The following is a 23,654-nucleotide window of genomic DNA, read 5'->3' on the forward strand; positions in this document are numbered from 1 at the left end:
TGATTAAAATCACCCCACAGTAGTTGAAAATACAATAAGGACAGTACACTTTAATGTATTTATTACCTCAAGAGACAAAGCATGAGAAGTAATTTCCACATGATAGCAGTACATAACCAAATTGGTGTACTTTATATTAATGTATTACAGGTTCAAACACTTAATAATCTTCATGCATTTGGAAAGTAATCAGACCCCTTGACTTTCCACATTGTTACATTACAGCCTTATTCTAAAATGGTTTAAATCGTCCCAGTCCCCCCCCTCTCAATCTACACACAATACCCCCAAATTACAAATGAAAAATGGGTTTTTAGAAAATGTATTACAAATAAAAATATCACATTTACATAATTATTCAGACACTTTACTGAGTACTTTGTTGAAACACCTTTGGCAGCGATTACAGCCTCGAGTCTTCTTGGGTATGACAAGCTTGGCACATCTGTATTTGGGGAGTTTCTCCCATTCTTCTCTGCAGATCCTGTCAGGCTGGATGGAGAGCATCGCTGCACAGCGATTTTATGATCTCTCCAGAGATGTTCAATCGGGTTCAAGTCCAGGCTCTGGCTGGGCCGTTCAAGGACATTCAGAGACTTATTACAAAGCCACTCCTGCGTTGTTTTGGTTGTCTTCGCCCCCCAGTCTGAGGTCCTGAGCAGGTTCTCATCAAGGATCTCTCTGTACTATTACATTTAAGAATGGAGGCCACTGTGTTCTTGAGGACCTTCAATGCTGCAGAAATGTTTTGGTACCCTTCCCCAGATCTGTGCCATGACACGATCCTGTCTCGGAGCTCTACAGACAATTCCTTCAACCTCATGTCTTGGTTTTTGCTCTGACATGCACTGTCAACTGTGGGACCTTATATAGATAGGCGTGTGCCTTTCCAAATCATGTCCAATCAATTGAATTGACCACAGGTGGACTCCAATCAAGTTGTAGAAACATCTCAAGGATGATCACTGGAAACAGGATGCACCTGAGCTCAATTTTGAACATCATAGCAAAATGTCTCAATACTTATTTACATAAGGTTTGTTTAAAAAAAAAAAATCTACATTTGGAAACATTTCTATAATGTCTGAATACTTTCCAAATGCACTGTATATCCTTATCCTTATGCAGTGCACCATGTAATCTGTGTATTCTCTCAATATACAGTAGCAGTCAAGGTTTATTTTTTATTTTCTACATTGTAGATTAATAGTGAAGACCTCAACACTGAAATAAAATATGGAATCATAACCAAAAAAAGTGTTAAACAAAGCAAAATATATTTTATATTCTTCAAAAGTAGCCACCCTTTACTTTAACAGCTTTGTGCACTCTTGGCATTCTCTCAAACAGCTTCACCTGGAATGCTTTTCCAACAGTGTTGGTGTTCCCACATATGTTGAGCACTTGTTGGCTGCTTTTCCAACTCATCCCAAACCATCTCAATTGGGAGGAGGGCAGGTCATCTGATGCAGCATTCCATCACTCTCCTTCTTGGTCAAGTAGCCCTTACACAGCCTGGAGGGGTGTTGAGTCATTGTCCTGTTGATAAACAAATTATAGTTTGCGTATCACTGCAGAATGCTGTGGTAGCCATGCTGGTTACGTGTGCCTTGAATTCTAAATAAATCACAGTGTCACCAGCAAAGCACCTCCACACCTCCTCCTCCATGCTTCACTGTGGGAACCACACATGCAGATATCACCCGTTCACCTACTCTGAGTCTAACACAGTAGTTGGAACCAAAAATCACAAGTAATGATGGACTGGAGTTACTCTTTGCTTATTTGAGCTGTTCTTTCCATAATATGGACTTGGGCTTTTACAACACAGCACAACTAATTGTCTCAAACGCATTATGGAAAGAAATTCCACAAATTATACACCCTTTTCTCGTGGTATCCAATTGTTAGTAACTACTATCTTGTCTCATCGCTACAACTCCTGTATGGGCCCGGGAGAGACGATGGTCGAAAGCCACGCGTCCTCCGAAACAACCCAACCAAGCCGCATTGCTTCTTAACACGTTAATTGAAATGCATGAAGCTAGTTGAGAGAATTCCAAGAGTGTGCAGAGCTGTCTTCAAGGCAAAGGGTGGCTACTTTGAAGAATCTCAAATATATTTAGATTTAGTTTACTTTTTTTGGTTGTAACATGATTCCATATGTGCTATTTCATAGTTTGATGTCTTCACTATTATTCAACAATGTACAAAATAATAAAAAACGCTGGAATGAGTAGGTGTGTCCAAACTTTTGACTGGCACTGTACATGTTAACAATTACATTCTTATACATGTTAAGAAAAGTAGGTGAGTTCAACCAAAAGATAGCAAACGTTTAGTGTGGCATTTGTCAAAGTGGGTCAGACGTTTATATACATACAAAATTACATTCAAGTTAGCACTTTCCTTTCTCTCCTTGGTCTGTCTGTCTTTGTTTATGGCTTCAATGTATTACAGGCATATACAGTGCATATTTGTATTGGTCTGTACAATTCAGAGATGGACACAAATGATATATTCTACAGCCAAAATAGTCTATATCCACAGAAAAACATCATATTGCCTAAAACAGAAAAACTGGAACAAGGTATACACAAAATTATTCTAAGGGAGATTTCAGATGCTAAAGTAAAGCTTTCAAGTAGGCACAACGTTCACATGTAGCCTCTTGAGAGGTTGGCAACACCCCGAAAGCTATCTGTCCACTGATGGGCAGATCTCAACGCTACTGTTGGTGACTCTTATTCCATACCAGCCGGCCCAGAACTGAGTGTCCTTTCCCCCATGAATGAATCGGATGTATCGCACTCCTGGTCCATAATTCTTGAACACATGAGTCATCTGAAACATTGAAGAGGTCATAACTTGCAACGCAATCACTGACAATGTATATCCCACATAACATCTTAGAAGAACACAAAACAAGAATTCACATTGTTTACTCAACTCACAGACCCATGTATATTGATGATTATCTTATACTTTAATGTTTACATACTGTTTTACCCAGTTCATATGTATATACTAGTCAAGGCTTTCCTACTTTACTATTGCTGTACATATACTATACATACATACATACATACATGCATACATGCATACATGCATACATACATACATACATACATGCATGCATACCAGTTGAAGTCGGAAGTCTACATACACTTAGGTTGGAGTCATTCAAATTAGTTTTTTTTAACCACTCCACAAATTTCTTGTTAACAAACTATAGTTTTGGCAAGTCGGTTAGGACATCTACTTTGTGCATGACGCAAGTCATTTTCCCAACAACTATTTAGACAGATTATTTCACTGTATCACAATTCCAGTGGGTCAGAAGTTCACATATACTAAGTTGACTGTGCCTTTAAACAGCTTGGAAAATTCCAGAAAATGTCATGGCTTTAGAAACTACTGATAGGCTAATTGACATCATGAGTCAAATGGAGGTGTACCTGTGGATGTATTTCATGGCCTACCTTCAAACTCAGTGCCTCTTTGTTTGACATCATGGGAAAAAAAAAAAAAATCTGCCAAGACCTCACAAAAATTATTGTAGACCTCCACAAGTCTGGTTCATCCTTGGGAGCAATTTCCAAAACGCCTGAAGGTACCACGTTCATCTGTACAAACAATAGTACGCAAGTATGAACACCATGGGACCACGCAGTCGTCATACCGCTCAGGAAGGAGAAGCGTTCTGTCTCCTAGAGATGAACGTACTTTGGTGCGAAAAGTGCAAATCAATCCCAGAACAACTGCAAAGGACCTTGTGAAGATGCTGGAGGAAACAGGTACAAAAGTATCTATATCCACAGAAAAACGAGTCCTATATCGACATAAACTGAAAGGCCACTCAGCAAGGATGAAGCCACTGCTCCAAAACCGCCATAGAAAAGCCAGTCTACGGTTTGCAACTGCACATGGGGACAAAGATCGTACTTTTTGGAGAAATGTCCTCCAGTCTGATGAAACAAAAATAGTGATGGTCATTATGGCCAAACTGTTCTATGTTTGGAGGAAAAAGGGGGAGGCTTGCAAGCCAAAGAACATCATCCCAACCATGAAGCACGGGGTTGGCAGCATCATGTTGTGGGGGTGCATTGCTGCAGGACGGACTGGTGCAATTCACAAAATAAATGGCATCATGAGGAAAGGAAAATTATGTGGATATATTGAAGCAACATCAAGACTTCAGTCAGGAAGTTAAAGCTTGGTCGCAAATGGGTCTTCCAAATGAACAATGACCCCAAGTATACTTCCAAAGTTGTGGCAAAATGGCTTAAGGACAACAAAGTCAAGGTATTGGAGTGGCCATCACAAAGCCCTGACCCCATCCAATAGAAAAAGCGTGTGCGAGCAAAGAGGCCTACAAACCTGATTCAGTTACACCAGCTCGGTCAGGAGGAATGGGACAAAATTCACCCAACTTATTGTGGGAAGCTTGTGTATGTACATACATACATACACACACCCTACATTACTGGTCCTAATAGTTCTATATTTCTTAATTCCATTCTTTAACTTTTTAGATTGTTGTGTATTGTTAGATATTACTGCACTGTTGGAGCTAGGAACACAAGCATTGCTACATCCGCAAAAACATCTGCTAAATATGTGTATGCGACCAATAAAACGTTATTTTACTTATAGTCTGACGGTTTTACCTGATTCCATTTCTGATCATTCCACTGTTGAAAGATGACAGCATCTGGACTAAACTTCCTAATTGGCTTCTTCTTTTGATTTAGCAACTCAACACAGATCTCATATTCAGAGCCACAGTCCCAGCGTGGAGCATACCTGATATGGACACACAAACATACAAGTTGTACAGTACTATTCCTCTGACAAGCAGAGTAGCAGACAGTGAACAGCAATATTGTAATATTCTTCTCACCAGTCAGATATTACTATGGCAGGCTGAAAGGCATCCATTAAAGAAGGCCTGTAACCCTCTTCCTCCAAGTCAATCAGCTGAGACTTCATGCAGGTCCTGAGATGAACCAAAGAGAACAGGACACACAGCCAAGCCATTTACCATGAATGATAGTAAGTAACTCGGGCTGGGAATGCATATAGAATCGTAACACATATTGTATTACGATTCGATACTGTGATTTTATTGCGATTTAATGTTCCGAAAATATTGTTCACTGTTATGTCTGCTACAAAAGACAAGAGAGCATGAGAAAAGTGCTGAAAAAAAAGTTGGCTCACTTTAAAAAAAGATGGATAACAAGCAATAGGATGAAGAATACTGGATTTCTGGTACAGCCAACTAGCGTTAGCTAACACTACTGTACCTAACCCAAAAAATATGTTTCAAAATCGATACTTGGGAGTCAAGGTATCGATATAATAAGTACTATCCTTTAGAAGTCAATAATCATCACTTTCAAACCGGTTTTCGAAACATGCCCCCTTGGTGCGCGGAGCACGTTAGATAGCTAAGTAAACCAGGTGGCAGTCCGTCTTCCCTCTATCTTCCATAAACAAGCGATGTAACATGGAGATTTGGCTGTGTGAGAACACTAACTCTATACCTGTAGAAAAGGTGTGTAGTAAATCAACTTATTTATTTTGTAAATTATTTCTCATTGATATGAAAGATAAGGAACCTGTGTTTCCAAAAATGTACCGCAAGCAGGGCCGGCATTATGGGCAAGCCCTAGGAGGCCTGGTCCACCCTACCATACCTCCTTGCCCATTCAAATAAAATATTGATCATTTATTTGACCGAGACGTGCGCTGACAGAAAGATGCATCCGAGTGACAGATTTTGGTGAGAGTGAGCCTTCTCGCTTCGCCTCTTCCTCTCTGAAACCATCAAGCGAAACAGCGCCCCTCTCTCTCTGTATTTGTAGACCATGTATGTATCTGATGCTCTGGACAAAAGGAGTATGGCATGTCATAATTTGTCTGGCCAGACAGCATCACATACATGGGCAACATATAGTAAGACATAGGGGCGCCGTTTCAGCAGAGAGGAAGAGGCGAAGCGAGAGGACTCACTATTGCCGTAATCTTGCCTGAATAAAGCCAATGTGTTTCTATTGGCATAATATGCAGACCGAAGCGTGTCGCCTGCATTCCTGCCTTTGGGACAATGAATTCCATTGTTAGGGCGTAGACATGAGCATCTCGTCAATATATACAGATCTCCGGTTTCAAGGAAAGTTGGCGATTGCACAGTTCACTGTCCGGATGCTGGCTTAACCTAAATTATATAATTACTCTTATCTATCTAAATAAAATACTTCACCACAGAGCTTGACATCACCTCAGATGATCATTAGCTCAAGAGTTTTTAAATGTTTATTTTATTTAAATAGCTGTGGAGTGTTTCAAATCACAAGTGCATAGGCCTATGCCTATTTCGGATGCCAGCAACTTGGACAGAGCGCATGGCAATAGGTCTAGCTGATTATTGAGTTGCAGATGTCAGCGAAAAGCATCTAAAATGTGAAGATAATGCATCTCGAGTAGAATTTAAAATGTTGAGACAAGAAGAAGGGGAGGGGTCAGTGGCAAAGATATAGACATCCCTCTCCAGAATGCCTGCACTCGGCTCTCCAGAATGCCTGCACTCGGCTCTCCAGAATGCCTGCACTCGGCTCTCCAGAATGCCTGCACTCGGCTCTCCAGAATGCCTGCACTCGGCTCTCCAGAAAGTGCTCCACTGTCTCCCTCCAATTCTCGCATATTCATTGTGTGAATCGTTTGCCCTTTAATTGTTTATTTTTCTAGAATTCCCCATTGCATACTGTACAGTGCATTCAGAAAGTATTCAGACCTTCACTTTTTCCACATTGTTACATTACAGCCTTACTCAATTTTAGAATACGTATATTTTTTCCTCAATCTACACAATACCCCATAATGACAAAGTGAAAACAGGTTTGTAGAAATTGCTATGAGACCCGAAATTGAGCTTAGGTGCATCTTGTTTCCATTGATCATCCTTGAGATGTTTCTATAACTTGGAATCCACCTGTGGTAAATTCAATTGATTGGACATGACTTGGAAAGGCACACCTGTCTATATAAGGTCCCACAGTTGACAGTGCATGGAAGAGCAAGAACCAAGCCATGATGCCGAAGGAACTGTCTGCAGAACTCCGAGACAGGATTTTGTCGAGGCACAGATCTGGGAAGGGTACCAAAACATGTCTGCAGCATTGAAGGTCCCCAGAACACAATGGCCTCCATCATTCTTAAATGGAAGAAGTTTGGAACCATCGCCCAGCCAAACTGAGCAATTAGGGGAGAAGAACCTTGGTCACTCTGACAGAGCTCCAAAATTCCTCTGTGGAGATGGGAGAACCTTCCAGAAGGACAACCATCTCTGCAGCACTCCAGCAAATCAGGCCTATATGGTAGAGTGGCCAGACGGAAGCCACTCCTCATTAAAAAGACACATGTAGTTTGCCAAAAGGCACCTAAAGGACTCTAACCATGAGAAACAAGATTCTCTGGTCTTATGAAATCAAGATTAAACTGTTTCGCCTGAATGCCAACCGTCACGTCTGGAGGAAACCAGGCACCACTCACCACCTTACCAATACCATCCCTACGGTATAGCATGGTGGAAGCAGCATCATGCTGTAGGGATGTTAAGTTGCAGGGATCAAGGGAAAGATGAAAGGAGCAAAGCACAGAGAGATCCTTTGATGAGAACCTAAGCATCCCTAAAACACACAGCCAAGACAACGCAGGAGTGGCTTCGGGACAAGTCTCTGAATGTCCTTGAGTGGCCCATCAAGGGCCCGGACTTGAACCCGATCGAACATTTCTGGAGAGACCTGAAAAAAGCTGTGCAGCGACACTCATCTAACCTGGCAGAGCTTGAGAGGATCTGCAGAGAAGAATGGGAGAAACTCCCCAAATACAGATGTGCCAAACTTGTAGTGTCATACCCAAGAAGACTCAAGGCTGTAATTGCTGCCAAAGATGCTTCGAGAAAGTACTGAGTAAAGTGTCTGAATACTAATGTAAATGTGATGTGTTTTTTTATTTTAATAAATTTGCAAAAAAAAAAAAAAAAATCTGTTTTTGCTTTTTCATTATGGGGTATTGTGTATAGATTGCCTACACATAATATCCCATAATGTTAAAGTAGAATTATTTTTTTATTTCACATATTAATACAATGCTGAAATGTCCTGAGTGAATAAATATTAAACCCCTTTGTCATGGCAAGCCTAAATATGTTCAGGAGTAAAAATCTGATAAAAAAGTTGAATAAATAAGTTGCATGGACTTATTCGGTATGCAATAAGTGTTCAACATGAACTTTGAATGACTCGCTCATCACTATACCACACACATACAAATATTTGTAATGCCCTTCAGTTGAGCAGTGCATTTCAAATACAGATTCAACCACAAAGACCAGGGTATTCCAATATGCCTTGCAAATCAGGGCACCTATTGGTAGATTGTATTGGTAAATATAAGCAGACATTGAATATCCCTTTGAGCATGGTGAAGTTATTAATTACACTTTGGACGGTGTATCAATACACCCAGCCAATACAAAGATAAAGGCGTCCTTCATAACTCAGTTGCTGGAGAGGAACTCTGGGATTTCCCCACGAAGTCAATGGTGAATTTAAAACAGTTAAGAGTGTAATGGCTGTGATAGGAGAAAACTGAAGATGGATCAACAACATTGTAGTTACTCAACAATACTAGAAATGGAATGGAGATAAGCACAAGCAAAATCCTAGCGGCAAACCTGGTTCACTGCTTTCCTCCAGACACTGGGAGATTAATTCACCTTTCAGCAGGAGAATAACCTAAAATACAAGGCCGAATCTACACTGGAGTTTCTTACCAAGAAGACAGTGAGTCTTATGGAGTGGCCAAGTTACAGTTTTGACTTAAATCTGCTTGAAAATCTATGGCAAGACATGAAAATGGTTATCTAGCAATGATCAACAAACAATTTGACAGAGCTTGAAGACTTTTCGAAAGAAAAGTGGGAAAATATTTTACAATCCAGGTGTGCAAAGCTCTTACCCAGAAAGACTCACTGCTGTAACCACAGCCAAAGGTGATTCAAACATGTATTGACTCAGGGGTGTGAATACATATGTAAATTAGATTTCGGTATTTCATCTTCAATACATTTGCAAAAATGTCTAAAAACAAGTTTTCACTTTGTCATTAAAGGGTATTGTTTGTAGCTGGGTGAGATAAATAAAATCTATTTAATCCATATTGAATTCCGGCTGTAACACAACAAAATGTGCAATAAGTCAAGGGGTAAGAATACCTTCTGAAGGCACTGTAAGGTCCTTGGACGTGAATGACTAACAATGTGGTAGTGAAACAAAGTGGGGCCAAGTCAAGGTCTTCTCACCATAATTGTGATATTACTTTACCATATACTCACGCGTAAGAAGTCACAAAGTATTTTGTGGCCGTGTTATTAAGGTCCCCTGACTCTATGTTCCATTGATCCCCTCCATTCTTCATGATCTGCCAGCCATTGAATTTATCTGGAGAAAAGAGGGGATTTGAATGGTTGGTTCTGGAGTTCACGACAGGATCCCCACCCCAACGTAGAGAATTTAGAATGTATTTGTCTGGTCTCGACTCTTACCCTCTGCTCCGGGGTTTTTGATAAGATTACGTCTCTTCTTACACAAGAAGTAAAATAAACGCCAGTCTTCAGGTAGTTTAGTGGCATCATGTGTCTGGTATCCCTCTCTTCGGCACCTCTCTCTCCAAAGAGAATCACTGTCTACTACTTCTTTCCACTCATGACAGACCAGTCGACAGACACACACCACCTGGTGTGGATGTACATTCAGCAGTATCTCCTCCAGGACCTCCAGAGGGAGCATAGGTAGCTTGCCATTGAACTGGAGAAGAGAATGGATGTTTTTGTTGACATGGGAGACTTTAGACAAATGATGTACAAACAGGTTTGGTGTCAATTCCAATTGAATTGGAAATTCCAATTCAATTATTGAATTCAATTAAAAATGTCAACAATCTTTAAAAAGTTATGAAATTGGAATTAAATTGGAATTAGACCATTTTAAAAACATTAAACCTTGGGAATCAACTTTAAATTCAGTATTTAAAAATGTCCCAGTTAAGGGAATTAATGCACATAGTATCAAACAGACTGCAGGATTTTCAATAATTTCAACTTGTATATTTCCAGGATTGCTAAGCTGTCTGAACAGTGACAGTCAGCCTGAAAGCTGGAGGGAATTCATTGAATCGTTATGGATAATGTTGAATTGGGAATTGAATTATTGGAATGTACAAGGAGAGAGAATTTAATTTGTGCAATTAACCCCAACCCTGCAGGAGCCTAGATAGGTACACTTGTCCTATTAAGCCCACTTCCATCTTTGGAATCAAATAACAGGCAAAAAATAATTACATTTTCTGCTATTTAAAGGGAAACTCAAAACAAAAACGAATTCAAGTACCCAAAATGTTTTGCATGTCAGCAGTCAAGTTTTCAAGATATTGGACTTTCAAGAAGCATATCGTCACTTGCCACATCATTATGAATCATAAGTGTACCTATCTAGGCCTACTAGAGTTGGCCGAATAATTAGGGCCGATTTCAAGTCTTCATAACAATCGGTATTCTGCATTTTTGGATGCTGATGACATTGCACTCCACGAGGAGACTGCGTGGCAGGCTGACCACCTGTTACGCGAGTGCAGCAAGGAGCCCAGGTAAGTTTCTAGCTTGCATTAAACTTATCTTATAAAAAAAACAATCTTTAAACTATTAATATCATCAACCATGTGTAGTTATCTACCTTGTCCTGCGTTGCATATTGTCAATGCGGTGTCTGTTAATTTATCATCGAATCACAGCCTACGTTGTAAACGGGTGATGATTTAACAAGCGCATTCGCAAAAAAAAAGCGATGTACCTAATCATAAACATCAATGCCTTTCTTAAAATCAATACACAAGTTTTTTTTTAATGAACCTGCATATTTAGTTAATATTGCCTACTAACATGAATTTCTTTTAACTAGGGAAATTGTGTCCCTTCTCTTGCGTTCTGTGCAAGCAAAGTAAGAGTGTATGCAGCAGTTTGGGACACCTGGCTCGTTGCGAATTGTGTGAAGACCATTTCTTCCTAACAAAGACTGTAATTCATTTGCCAGAATGTTACACAATTATGACATAACATTGAAGGATGTGCAATGTAACAGCAATATTTAGACATATGGATGGATGCCACCTGTTCGATCAAATACGGAACAGTTCCTTCCATATTTCGGTGAAAGAATAAACGTTTTGTTTTCGAAATCATAGTTTCCGGATTTGACCATATTAATGACATAAGGCTCGTATTTATGTGTTTATTACATTATAATTAAGTCTATGATTTGATAGAGCAGTCTGAGCGGTGGTAGGCAGCAGCAGGCTCGTAAGCATTCATTCAAACAGCACTTTCCTGCGTTTGCCAGCAGCTCTTCGCTGTGTTTCAAGCATTGCACTGTTTGACTCCTGAGATTAGCCTGGCAGAACTAAAGTACCTAATAGAACATCCAATAGTCAAAGGTATATGAAATACAAATGGTATAGAGAGAAATAGTCCTATAATAACTACAACCTAAAACTTCTTACCTGGGAATATTGAAGACTCATGTTAAAAAGGAACCACAAGCTTTCATAAGTTCTCATGTTCTGAGCAAGGAACTTAAACGTTAGCTTTTTGACACGGCACATATTGCACTTTTACTTTCTTCTCCAACACTTTGTTTTTGCATTATTTAAACCAAATTGAACGTTTCATTATTTATTTGAGACGAAATTGATTTTTATTTATGTATTACATTAAGTTAAAATAAAAAGTGTTCATTCGGTATTGTTGTAATTGTCATCATTACAAATATATATATATTTAAAATGGCATCGGCTTTTTTTGGTCCGCCAATAAATCGTTATCGCCGTTGAAAAATCGTAATCGGTTGACCTCTAAATTATGATGATGCAAAATTCATAATGAAGAAAATACATTTGTTTGAGTGGATTTTTCCTTTAATGGTTTCAACCAGTTCATATCTTCATTCCAGTTTTTATTTTAAGCCAATTAGATGTTTTATTATTAGTTTATTTACTGTAGGCTATCGGTTGCAGCGTGAGCATGTGTGGCGCGCATGGAACAGTGGTTATTATTTTAAAAACTGCTTATAACACAAATTATGTTTATGATATAGAAATAATTACAACACATGTAGGTTAAATGGAACAGATGGGTATTTAACTTAAAAAAATGGCTCACTCGGGTCTTCTGTAGCTCAGTTGGTAGAGCATGGTGCTTGTAACGCCAGGGTAGTGGGTTCGATTCCCGGGACCACCCATACGTAGAATGTATGCACACATGACTGTAAGTCGCTTTGGATAAAAGCGTCTGCTAAATGGCATATATTATTATTATATTATTCTAGTGTTCAATAGCACAGAAAGGAAATGAATATGGATCAATACAAATATTGTAGTATATAGTGTATATTTATACCACAGACCATTGGTTTCCAAATACTTGAGTAAATGTTGCTATTCTCTTTTTCACCATAAATCACTTCTGTAACATTAAGCCCATTATGCATTGGAACACATGGGGATAGTGTGTTGATATCCCTAACATAAAATAAAAAACAGAGCATAATTATGATTTTTCTTCAGATTTAAGTTGATTTAAAATAAAATACTCAAACTATAGTTCTGCATCTGTCCAAGATGAAAAACAATTAAAAACCTCCGTACTCTCCAAGATATTTGGAGTGGACATGTAGACATTCATGCAGAGAGAGAAGAGGATCAGGGTTGAAGGATATCAGGAATAGAAGACCTTAAAAGTAGTGAACAAAAATGGAAAAAAATGTGGGACAAGATGACTATTGGACAACTACTCATTCACACCCGGGGCATTGTCATATTGTTGTCCCTCGTTCATACAGGAGTTTCTAATTGTTGTTTCACCACATGTACCTTTGTAATATAGAGAGGGATTTTAAAATGTTTTCAGACAGGCTTTAGGAAGACGAGTTGAACTAATGAACAAGAATAATGGTACAGAAAATGTGAACCAGCTTTCAGATAATTAATTAAAAGTTGTGTGTTATGGTCTTTGTGCAGATTTGATTAGTCTTCAAATCAAGCATCATTTATACAGTACAGACATGGAATGCAACACAATGCACTTCACTAACTATTTACTACACAAGGAGAAAACAAAAGAACAATAAAAACAGAATGACTAAAAAGGACAAACAACCTAAAAAGCTGTGTTTTAAGATCTGTTTTAAATATGTCCACAGTTTCGGCCCCCCGCAGGTTCTCTGGGTGACTATTCCAGAGGCTGGGGGTATAATAACTAAAGACTGCCTCTCCATGCCTTGATTGAAGTCTGCAATGAGATTAATCAGGTGTCTACTTGTTGTCAAGAACAAAAGCCTGGGCCCAAATTGATCTCTGCGGATACGATTGGTCACCCCCTGTTATGAACGCCACAGTAATGATCAATAGATTTTTATAACCTTAGGTGAGATTATTAGAATTTAAGCTTACATAAGACATGTCAGTTTACACATTTTCAACATTTGGAAATGAATTAAAATTGATTATTTATGAGGTGGGCTTATTTGGAACCTCCATGGGCTAAAAGGGTACATTCAGTACCCATTAAGCCCAGTCTGGACTGTTCATAGAAATACTTGATACAATTTATCTTACATTAGAAAATTGTGTAAGTAAGGTGATAAAACTACACAAGAGATTCATCTTTCATTTCCACTTCTTTACAAAAAAATGAGGGCTGTACACTGCAAAAAGTGAAATCTAAGCAAGCCTAAATATCTTATATTGAGAGATAATTCACTTTTTAAAAAAAATCTTACCAAGCTAAAACATCATTGGCAGATCATTAGGCTTATATTAACGCAAAAAATACACATGTTGGTTTTTCTTTTATTTTGTCAGTTACTTATATCTTGTAATAAGACAAATTACTTGTAGTAAGTCTTTTTTAGATTAAAATAAGAAAAGTTATGTGCCAATGACGTTCAAAAATGTAACTTGGTAAGAAAAAAAAACAATTAAGTGAATCATCACTCAAATCTAAGTCACGGTTTAGGCTTGCTTAGATTTCACTTACTGTAGTACACACGTTAAAAATGTCTAAACAAATGATGGTGAGTTTAATTAGGTACACTTACTCTAGCTCTGGTTTAGATCCATGTAATATGGGTATCTTACTAAGCTAACCTAGATGTAAACTCTAGCAACAAATTGACAGGTGGAGGATATAAACTCAGCAAAAAAATAAACGTCCTGTTTTCAGGACCCTGTCTTTCAAAGATAATTTGTAAAAATCCAAATAACTTCACAGCTCTTCATTGTAAAGAGTTTAAACACAGTTTCCCATGCTTGTTCTATGAACCATAAACAATTAATGAACATACACCTGTGGAACGGTCGTTAAGACACTAACAGCTTACAGACTGTAGGCAATTAAGGTCACAGTTATGAAAACTTAGGACACTACAGAGGCCTTACTACTGACTCTGAAAAACACCAAAAGAAAATATGCCCAGGGTCCCTGCTCATCTGCATGAATGTGCTTCAGGCATGCTTTAGGCATTCAAGTAGGCATGACGACTGCAGATGTGGCCCGGGCAATAAATTGCATTGTCCTTGTAGTGGCAGACCACATGTAACAATACCTGTACAGGATTGGTACATCCGAACTTCACACCTTTGGGACAGGTACAGGATGGCAACAACAACTGCCCGAGTTACACCAGGAACGCACAATCCCTCCATCAGGCTGAGAGAGGCTGGACTAAGGGCTTGCGGGCCTGTTGTAAGGCAGGTCCTCACCAGACATCACCGGCAACAACGTTGCCTATGGGCACAAACCCACCATCGCTGGACCAGACAGGACTGGCAAAAAGTGCTCTTCACTGAAGAGTCGCGGTTCTGTCTCACCAGGGGTGATGGTCGGATTCACGTTTATCGTCGAGGAATGAGCGTTACACCGATGCCTGTACTCTGGAGCGGGATCGATTTGGAGATGGAGGGTCCGTTATGGTCTGGGGAGGTGTGTCACAGCATCATCAGACTGCCTGCAATGACAACAAGCTCAATCTCAACGCTGTGTGTTACAGGGAATACATCCTTCTCCCTCATGTGGTACCCTTCCTGACATGACCCTCCAGCATGACAATGCCACCAGCCATACTGCTCGTTCTGAGCGTGATTTCATGCAAGACAGGAATGTCAGTGTTCTGGATCTCAATCCCATTGAGCACGTCTGGGACCTGTTGGATCGGAGGGTGAGGGCTAGGGCCATTCCCCCCAGAAATGTCCGGGACCTTGCAGGTGCCTTGGTGGAAGAGTGGGGTAACATCTCACAGCAAGAACTGGCAAATATGGTGCAGTCCATGAGGAGGAGATGCACTACAGTACTTAATGCAGCTGGTAGCCACACCAGAAACGGACAGTTACTTTTGATCCCCCCTTCGTTCAGGGACACATGATTCAATTTCTGTTAGTCACATTTCTGTGGAACTTGTTCAGTCTACGTCTCAGTTGTTCAATCTTAGGTTCTTACAAATATTTACACATGTTAAGTTTGCTGAAAATAAACAGAGTTGACAGTGAGAGGACATGTTTTTTTTTGCGGAGTTAGCTCGCTCCAGTGGTTAGAATGTGACTGTAGAATGTCTCTTCCTCAACATTTGATTCTGTCTATAGACAGTTTTGTTCTCAAATGTCCTAGCTAGCTGGATAATGTTTCGTCCCGCAATGAGCAATTGTTTACGGATAGCTTGTTGTGGAAGCTTCTGTAGCCTGGTGCCCTTGATCAACCAAACCTATACTATTCTGTTTTACCAAAACAACATTTCCCTTCAGAGGCAGATCCAATATCTCTCGGAACAATAGTTACGATTTGTTGAGTTGAATGTTTCACTCGCTATCCAATAAGCATTTAAAACACGTTTTTATCCAGGGTCTCACATTTTCTACAATGGCAGCCCACAGACGGAAAATGGGAGACCCTGGACAAAAACATGTTTTAAACGCTTATTTGACAGCGAACGACACATTCAAACCAATGAATTGTAAGTAATGTTCTTGGAGATCTTGCATACGCCTCTGTTGATGGGAAACATTATTTTGGGGAAAGTAAATTGTTTAGTGTTGGATGATCAAGGATGCTAGGGGTGTATTCATTACACCAATTCTGTTGCAAAATGTTTTGCAAAAGAAACCGTTTACTCCAAACTCTGAGTTGTTTTGTTCTTTTTAACTTAGAAAAATAACATTTTTACCCCCTTTTTCTTGATATCCAAATTGATAGTTACAATCTTGTCCAATCGCTGCAACTCCGGTACACACTCGGGAGAGGAGAAGGTCAAGAGCCATGCATCCCCCGAAACATGACCCTGCCAAACCGCACTGGTTCTTGACACATCGCTCGCTTAACCCAGCCGCACCAACGTGTCGGAGGAAACACAGAACAACTGATGACAAAGTCAGTGTGCATGTGCCCGTCCCGCCACAAGGAGTCGATTGAGCGCGATGGGACAAGGACTTCCCGGCCAGCCAAACATTGGCCTGAACCCTTAAGACGTTGGGCTTCGTTTGCCACAGAGCAGAGCCGCGGACTGTCAACCTCCCGCCTAGTCCTTTCTTTGAATTGGTGGATAGATCTCGATATTGTAATTTATTTATATATATATTTGATGAGGGGTGTTGACGTCAACAGTCTGTATTCAATGGCGATAGATGCTATGCTAGCCTCATGTCATGAATTAGAGACAACTCCAAAATAAAATGTGTTTTCTCAAAGTTGCTGGTATGTCACGTGTTCTTATATCAACACACTCATAACCTAAACCGTACGAAACTTCTATTTGATCCCCCCAAAAAACCTAAGTAAGCAAATAATCCCTTACATTTTTGTTGACCAAATTTGACACTCGTTGACCTAGCGAAATAAACGAAATAACGCTGTCCGGTAAGAAGACAGATTTTTGCCCCAGTCATCCCTCTCGCTTCGCCTCTTCCTCTCTGACGGATGCGAAAATGGGTAGATTATGTTGAAAACGGTCGGACATATTGGACAGTCTCCAGTTATTTTATATATCAGTGACGTAATGAAAGACGGACGCGTTGTCACAACAAAATACGTTCGGCTACATATATTGTGAAATTATTTTGATGTAATATAAAAGTATAGGATTTTGTTGCTAGAACCGTACCGTCTTTGGCTGTCAGTGTCAGAGCCAATTCGTCTCTAAACAGAACATGTAGTTAACTAAGGTTCTTTGAATATAGAAGGATTAACGTTTGGCTCCTTTAGTCCATTATTGTGCTAGGGTTTACTTACGTTTTCCAGGACCGAACTTGATTCCGAATCGTTGCGTGTTTTATATAATTGACCCCACTTTGTTATCCTCTTCATACCGAAAAAGTGGTGTACAACTAACGTTAACACGGGAGTTAGACGTCAAACGAAATACGAAAGTGAAACGATAGCACACAATTAGTACCACTTCCTTTTTTAAACTACGAGGAACGAACAGGACAAAACGAAAAATAACACAACGTTGAGTTGCCTATGTAGCCGTTGGTTGTTGAGTCATTCTGGCGCAAAAGCCTCAAAGTTCCCAACAATATAGTGTCACCTGTTCTGGTGGTCCTAGTAAAATGGGTGCTTTCCAGAGCAACTGCAACATGATTGTAATCGATGCGCACTTTGGATTCTGCGCTCTCTAATCTGAAATATAATGTTTAATCAATATGCTACGCTGTGCTGGTCGTACATTTTTAATCTTTGGTCTTGGAGACACACACATTTAATCAATACATTGGGGTACGAGATGGGAGGAATAGACCTAGCATATTACGACATGTGATTAGAGACGTAAGAGGAAGCGAGACATCCCACTCCCTCATTTTTCTGGTTCATATACATTAGACCAGATCACAGTTTATTGTTGTAGGATGTCCCTTGGGGGTACCCGTACCTATGTAGGACATGCGAGGGTTAGGTTAATAAACAGGCTGGAGCTAGAACCTCGTTGTCGCGCATCTTTATTTTAGATCATACTACAGAAGTCAGAAGTGGTTTTAAATTTCACATCAACGTGAAGGAGGTACCAAGTAAATCATACATTCAGGCTGTTTCAAAGCAGGGAGGGCACAGTGTTGGAGATAAAACAGCGCATATCATTATTTTGCTAGCTAACGAGCAAGGACTAAGTTACTGCTAAGCAACATGTTGCAAGAGGAAGAAGCTGGCGGGATTTCTGGGTTTGCGACTCCCAAATTCAACGGGCTCTGGCGCAAACGCGGACAGGCCAGTGGCTCGTGCTGACGGATTTCGCATTAGTCCCCCGGATAATTATGTTTGTATGGACATTCAAAACTGCCCGAAATGGATCAGGTCCTTTGAAAGGTACAGGGTAGCATCAGGCTTAAACGTAGAAAACGAGGCATTTCAAGTTAATACACTGATCTACTCTATGGGTGATGAAGCCGAGGATATATTAAATGCTTCAACGTTGACCGAGGAAGAGAAACTTAACTACAGTGCCGTTTTGAAACGCATTTTGTAGGGAGACAACATTATTTTTGAGAGAGCTAGGTTTAATAAGCGCAAATAGGAGCAGGGTGAAACCACCGACAGTTTTATCACAGCTGTTCACAAACTAGCAGAACATTGTCAGTTTGGCGCGCTCAGGGAAGAGCTGATCCGAGATCGGATTGTAGTCGGAATAAGAAATATCACTTTCTGAAAAGTTACAGTTGGATTCCCAGTTTACCTTGTCCAAAGCTGTAAACCAGGTTAGGCAGAGTGAGACAGTAAAAAGACAGCAGACGATACTGCGCGACAGCAGCTCATTGCAGAACGAAGAGAGTGAGGAAATACATGCATTTTCATACAGAGCTAAAACAACGGAGGGGAACACAACAGAGACAGACGTGGAGAAAACAATCACAGACAGCACCAGTAACTAGTTCAAATGTTTGTGGGAAATCCCCTTTCCACAGATGGAAAGATTGACCAGCAAAGGATGTGGAATGCAGGAAATGTCACAGGAGAGGACACCTTTCAGCTGTCTGTCGATTCAAGCAAATGCATGAGGTTTCAGAGGAGGTACAGCAGGACAGAATCTTGCTGGGAGAAGAAGTAAAGGGAAACAATACTGGCTGGCAATCAGACATTAAACTCAATGGGGAGGTTGTGTCATTTAAACTAGACACTGGGGCAGCAGTGACAGCTATCCCAACTAGGCTGTATAGCTAGTATATAGAGATGGCCCTTTGCTCTCTACAAACAAAAAACTGTACGGGCCCAGTAATAACATTTTACCAGTGGTAGGGCACTTGGTGATTAAACTGGAGAGTAAAGACAAAAGTGCCATCCAGCCTGTCTTCGTCACTGACTCTCTAGCCAGACCGTTGCTGGGGCTGCCAGCAATTGAAGCATTGCAACTCATTGAGAGAGTGAGCGAACTGGAGGACCCAGGTGAGGTTTTCAAAAATAAATTCCCAAAAGTGTTTTCTGGTCTAGGAAGGATGGAAGGTGACTACAAAATCCACCTGAAAGGTCATGCTGTCCCCTATGCCCTTACCACACCCCGCCATGTGCCTGTCCCTTTATTGGCCAGAGTAAAGGAAGAGTTGGGGAGGATAGAAGAAATTGGGGCTGTGTCTAAAATAGAGAGTCCCACAGACTGGTGTGCAGGGATGGTAGTGGTCCCAAAAGCCAATGGGGAAATAAGGATCTGTGTGGACATGACTAAATTGAATGAGGCACTCTGCAGAGAGAGACACATCTTACCATCAGTGGAGCAGTCACTGGCTCAGTTGGGTGGCTCACAAGCCTTCACAAAGCTGGATGCCCGCTCAGGTTTCTGGCAGATACCGCTGTCATCAGAGAGTAGGGCCTCTCTTACTGTTTTAATGTTATGCCATTTGGAATCGCTTCCGGTCCTGAGCATTTCCAAAGACACATGTCCCAGCTGTTGGAGGGGCTGAGTGGCGTCATAGTCCACGAGGACGATGTGCTCGTGTGCGGAAGGGACAGAGCAGAACATGATGTAAGGCTCACAGCAATTCTGACCCGACTCCAGGAGACTGGCCTGACACTCAATGAAAAATTCACTTTTGCACAGTCAGAGGTCTTGTTCTTGGGACACAAAATCAGTGCAGCTGGAATAGAGCCGGACCCAGAGAAGATCAGCGCCATCACAGATATGCCCAGACCCCAGAATGTGGCTGAAGGCAGGACCTTCTTAGGCATGGCCACATATGTGGGTAAGTTCCTCCCACAGTTCTCAGATACAACCAAACCTCTGAGAGACTAACTAGCCAAAGAGAATGACTGGTCATGGGGTCCTTTGGGCTAGTGGCGGTCCTCACACAGATGCATCATCCTTTGGGCTAGGGGCGGTCCTCACACAGATGCATCATCCTTTGGGCTAGTGGCGGTCCTCACACAGATGCATCATCCTTTGGGCTAGGGGCGGTCCTCACACAGATGCAGGACAACACGGAGTGGCATCCAATAGCATACATCTCCCGAAGCTTATCTGACACAGAGCAAAGATACGCTCAAGTGGAGGAGGCGGCGGCGTTGGCTATCACATGGGCATGTGAAAGGCTCAGCCAATACCTTATTGGCCTACAGTTTACAGCAGAGACTGACCACAAACCACTGTTGGCTCTGTTAGGGACAAAAGCACTGGACGACTTGCCTCCCAGAGTTCTGTGCTTCCGCCTCAGATTACTGAGGTTCACCTACAAGATGGTGTATGTGCCAGGGAAGGCACTGATCACAGCAGATGCACTCTCCAGGGCCCCAATTAAACGTCCATTATCAGAGGAGGAGCAATGTCTAGAGGGTGAGGTACAGGTGTCCATTAATGCAATAAGGGACAGTCTACCTGCATCACAGACCAAACTGCAGCAGATTGCAGAGGAGCAATAACGAGACCACATCTGCCAACAGATAGTGCAGCAGTGCAAAAAGGGATGGCCCAGGCAGGAGGAACTGCCTCTGAAGCCCTATTGGGTGCACCAAAGTGACTTCCACTGTAATGGAGACCTTCTCATGAAAGGACAACGGATAGTTATCCCAGAGACTCTACAACCAGAAATGCTAGACAGAGTGCATGATGGACACATGGGGATAACCAAATGCAGACTGAGGGCTCAACAGTCAGTGTGGTGGCTTGGTCTGAGTACTCAGATTGCCAAGCTAGTGGCCCAGTGTGAGGTCTGTACAAAATGTCAACCTTGTCATCCGGAGGCAATGATGGCAACAAAGCTGCCAAAACGGCCATGGCAAAAGGTAGGGGCAGATATGTTCTATTGGAAAAATGACACTTATCTGCTAGTGGTAGATCACTACTCAAGATACATTGAAATAGCAAAGACACCCATAACCACATCAGCTGGTGTTATCAATGGATTAAAGTAATTTTTTTCCAGGCAAGGGGGTCGCTGAGATCCTGGTTACAGATAACGCTCCCCAGTTCTCTGTGAGCTCCTTTTCTGCAGAATATGACTTAATACATGTGACCAGTAGCCCCTACCATGCACAGAGTAATGGTGAGGCAGAGAGAGCTGTGAAAACAGTCAAGGGACTAATGAAAAAGAACAAGGATCCATACAGGGCTCTGTTAGCTTACAGAGTTACACCACTGCATGATGGGCCGTCGCCTGCCGAGCTCCTGATGGGCAGGAGGCTGCGTTCCCCATTGCGTGTCTCGCCGGCTCAGCTTAAACCCCGATGGCCTAACAGGAAGGCCTTTGCTGAGAGGGACAAACGTCTGAAACAAACGCAAACCGGAGACTTTAAATCGGAGACACCGTGCTAAGCAGAGGCCAGAGCTGACCAAAGGTCAACGCGTGTGGATTACAAACTCAAAGACACCAGCAATAGTGCTGAGGAAAGCGGATGCCCCACGCTCCTATGTGGTGGACACAGGCTCAGAAGAGGTACGAAGGAACAAAATACACCTCAGAGCTCTTCCAGATCTACCAGCCACACAGACTGAGGCCACAGAAAATGCACAAAAAGAGGGTGAAGGAGAGAGAATGCTCACAGAGCTACAAGCGCGCCCAAAAAGGGATGCGAAGCCACCAGAGTGGCTGAAAGACTATGTTATGTGAAGAGAAAACATACTGCTGGGGAACATACCCAGCAAAAAGAGACTGTACCTAAGTTAATGTTCATACTGTGTGATTTAATGCTTTCATACGGTTTCAGGATGGGAAGTAGCATGCTAGAGAATAATACTGGTTTCCAAATTGCATTTCAGTTATGCTTCAGTGGTTATGCAAGTTGAGTTCTTGTTCATGGGAGAGGGGAAGATGTAGTAGGATGTCCCTTGGGGGTATCCGTACCTATGTAGGACATGCGAGGGTTAGGTTAATAAACAGGCTGGAGCTAGAACCTCGTCGCGCGTCTTTAAATTGCTGGTATGTCACGTGTCCTTATATCAACACACAAAAAAAAAAACTCACGAAGCAAATTATCCCTTGCATTTTTGTTGACCAAATTTGACACTCGTTGACCTAGCGAAAGAAACCAAATAACGCTGCCGGGTGAGAAGACAGATTTTTGCCCCAGTCATCCCTCTCGCTTCGCCTCTTCCTCTCTGACGGATGCGAAAATGGGTAGATTATGTTGAAAACGGTCGGACATATTGGACAGTCTCCAGTTATTTTATATATCAGTGACGTAATGAAAGACGGACGCGTTGTCACAACAAAATACGTTCGGCTACATATATTGTGAAATTATTTTGAAGTAATATAAAAGTATAAGGTTTTGTTGCTAGAACCGTACCGTCTTTGGCTGTCAGTGTCAGAGCCAATTCGTCTCTAAACAGAACATGTAGTTAACTAAGGTTCTTTGAATATAGAAGGATTAACGTTTGGCTCCTTTAGTCCATTATTGTGCTAGGGTTTACTTACGTTTTCCAGGACCGAACTTGATTCCGAATCGTTGCGTGTTTTATATAATTGACCCCACTTTGTTATCCTCTTCATACCGAAAAAGTGGTGTACAACTAACGTTAACACGGGAGTTAGACGTCAAACGAAATACGGAAGTGAAACGATAGCACACAATTAGTACCACTTCCTTTTTAAACTACGAGGAACGAACAGGACAAAACGAAAAATAACACAACGTTTAGTTGCCTATGTAGCCGTTGGTTGTTGAGTCATTCTGGCGCAAAAGCCTCAAAGTTCCCAACAATATAGTGTCACCTGTTCTGGTGGTCCTAGTAAAATGGGTGCTTTCCAGAGCAACTGCAACATGATTGTAATCGATGCGCATTTTGGATTCTGCGCTCTCTAATCTGAAATATCATGTTTAATCAATATGCTATTACCAGTGTTGGACGTACATTTTTAATCTTTGGTCTTGGAGACACACTCATTTAATCAATACATTCTCCAAACAGAGATGGTCTAAAGGGGTACGAGATGGGACGAATAGACCTTGCATATTACGACATATGATCAGAGACGGAAGAGGAAGCGAGACATCCCACTCCCTCATTTTTTCTGGTTCATATACATTAGACCAGACCAGAGTTTATATCGCATAGCCACCCCGGAACCAT

The 23,654-nt window shown here is 41.3% G+C and overlaps 1 protein-coding gene across 5 annotated transcripts; it reads right to left on the reverse strand.

Annotated features, from left to right (window-relative positions):
- Nucleotides 1–44: 44 nt before the first annotated feature.
- On the reverse strand, nucleotides 45–23,288 carry LOC118359865 (F-box only protein 6-like). 5 transcript variants are annotated; one of them, XM_052482226.1, is made up of 8 exons: nucleotides 22,999–23,288; nucleotides 14,724–15,125; nucleotides 9,614–9,875; nucleotides 9,404–9,509; nucleotides 4,904–4,999; nucleotides 4,671–4,806; nucleotides 3,483–3,626; nucleotides 45–2,844 (listed from the first exon to the last, which is right to left on the reverse strand). In XM_052482226.1, exons 3-8 carry the CDS (start codon nucleotides 9,855–9,857, stop codon nucleotides 2,698–2,700), a joined length of 873 nt encoding a protein of 290 aa, XP_052338186.1. In that variant the 5' UTR covers nucleotides 9,858–9,875; nucleotides 14,724–15,125; nucleotides 22,999–23,288; the 3' UTR covers nucleotides 45–2,697. The 5 variants fall into 5 exon arrangements, with proteins under 5 accessions (XP_052338186.1, XP_052338187.1, XP_052338185.1 ...); XM_052482227.1 differs by lacking the exon at nucleotides 22,999–23,288 and adding an exon at nucleotides 17,396–17,843; XM_052482225.1 differs by lacking the exon at nucleotides 14,724–15,125.
- Between the last annotated feature and the right edge of the window lie 366 nt (nucleotides 23,289–23,654).

This window comes from Oncorhynchus keta, chromosome 27, assembly GCF_023373465.1.
Source record: "Oncorhynchus keta strain PuntledgeMale-10-30-2019 chromosome 27, Oket_V2, whole genome shotgun sequence".
Taxonomy (NCBI): domain Eukaryota; kingdom Metazoa; phylum Chordata; class Actinopteri; order Salmoniformes; family Salmonidae; genus Oncorhynchus; species Oncorhynchus keta.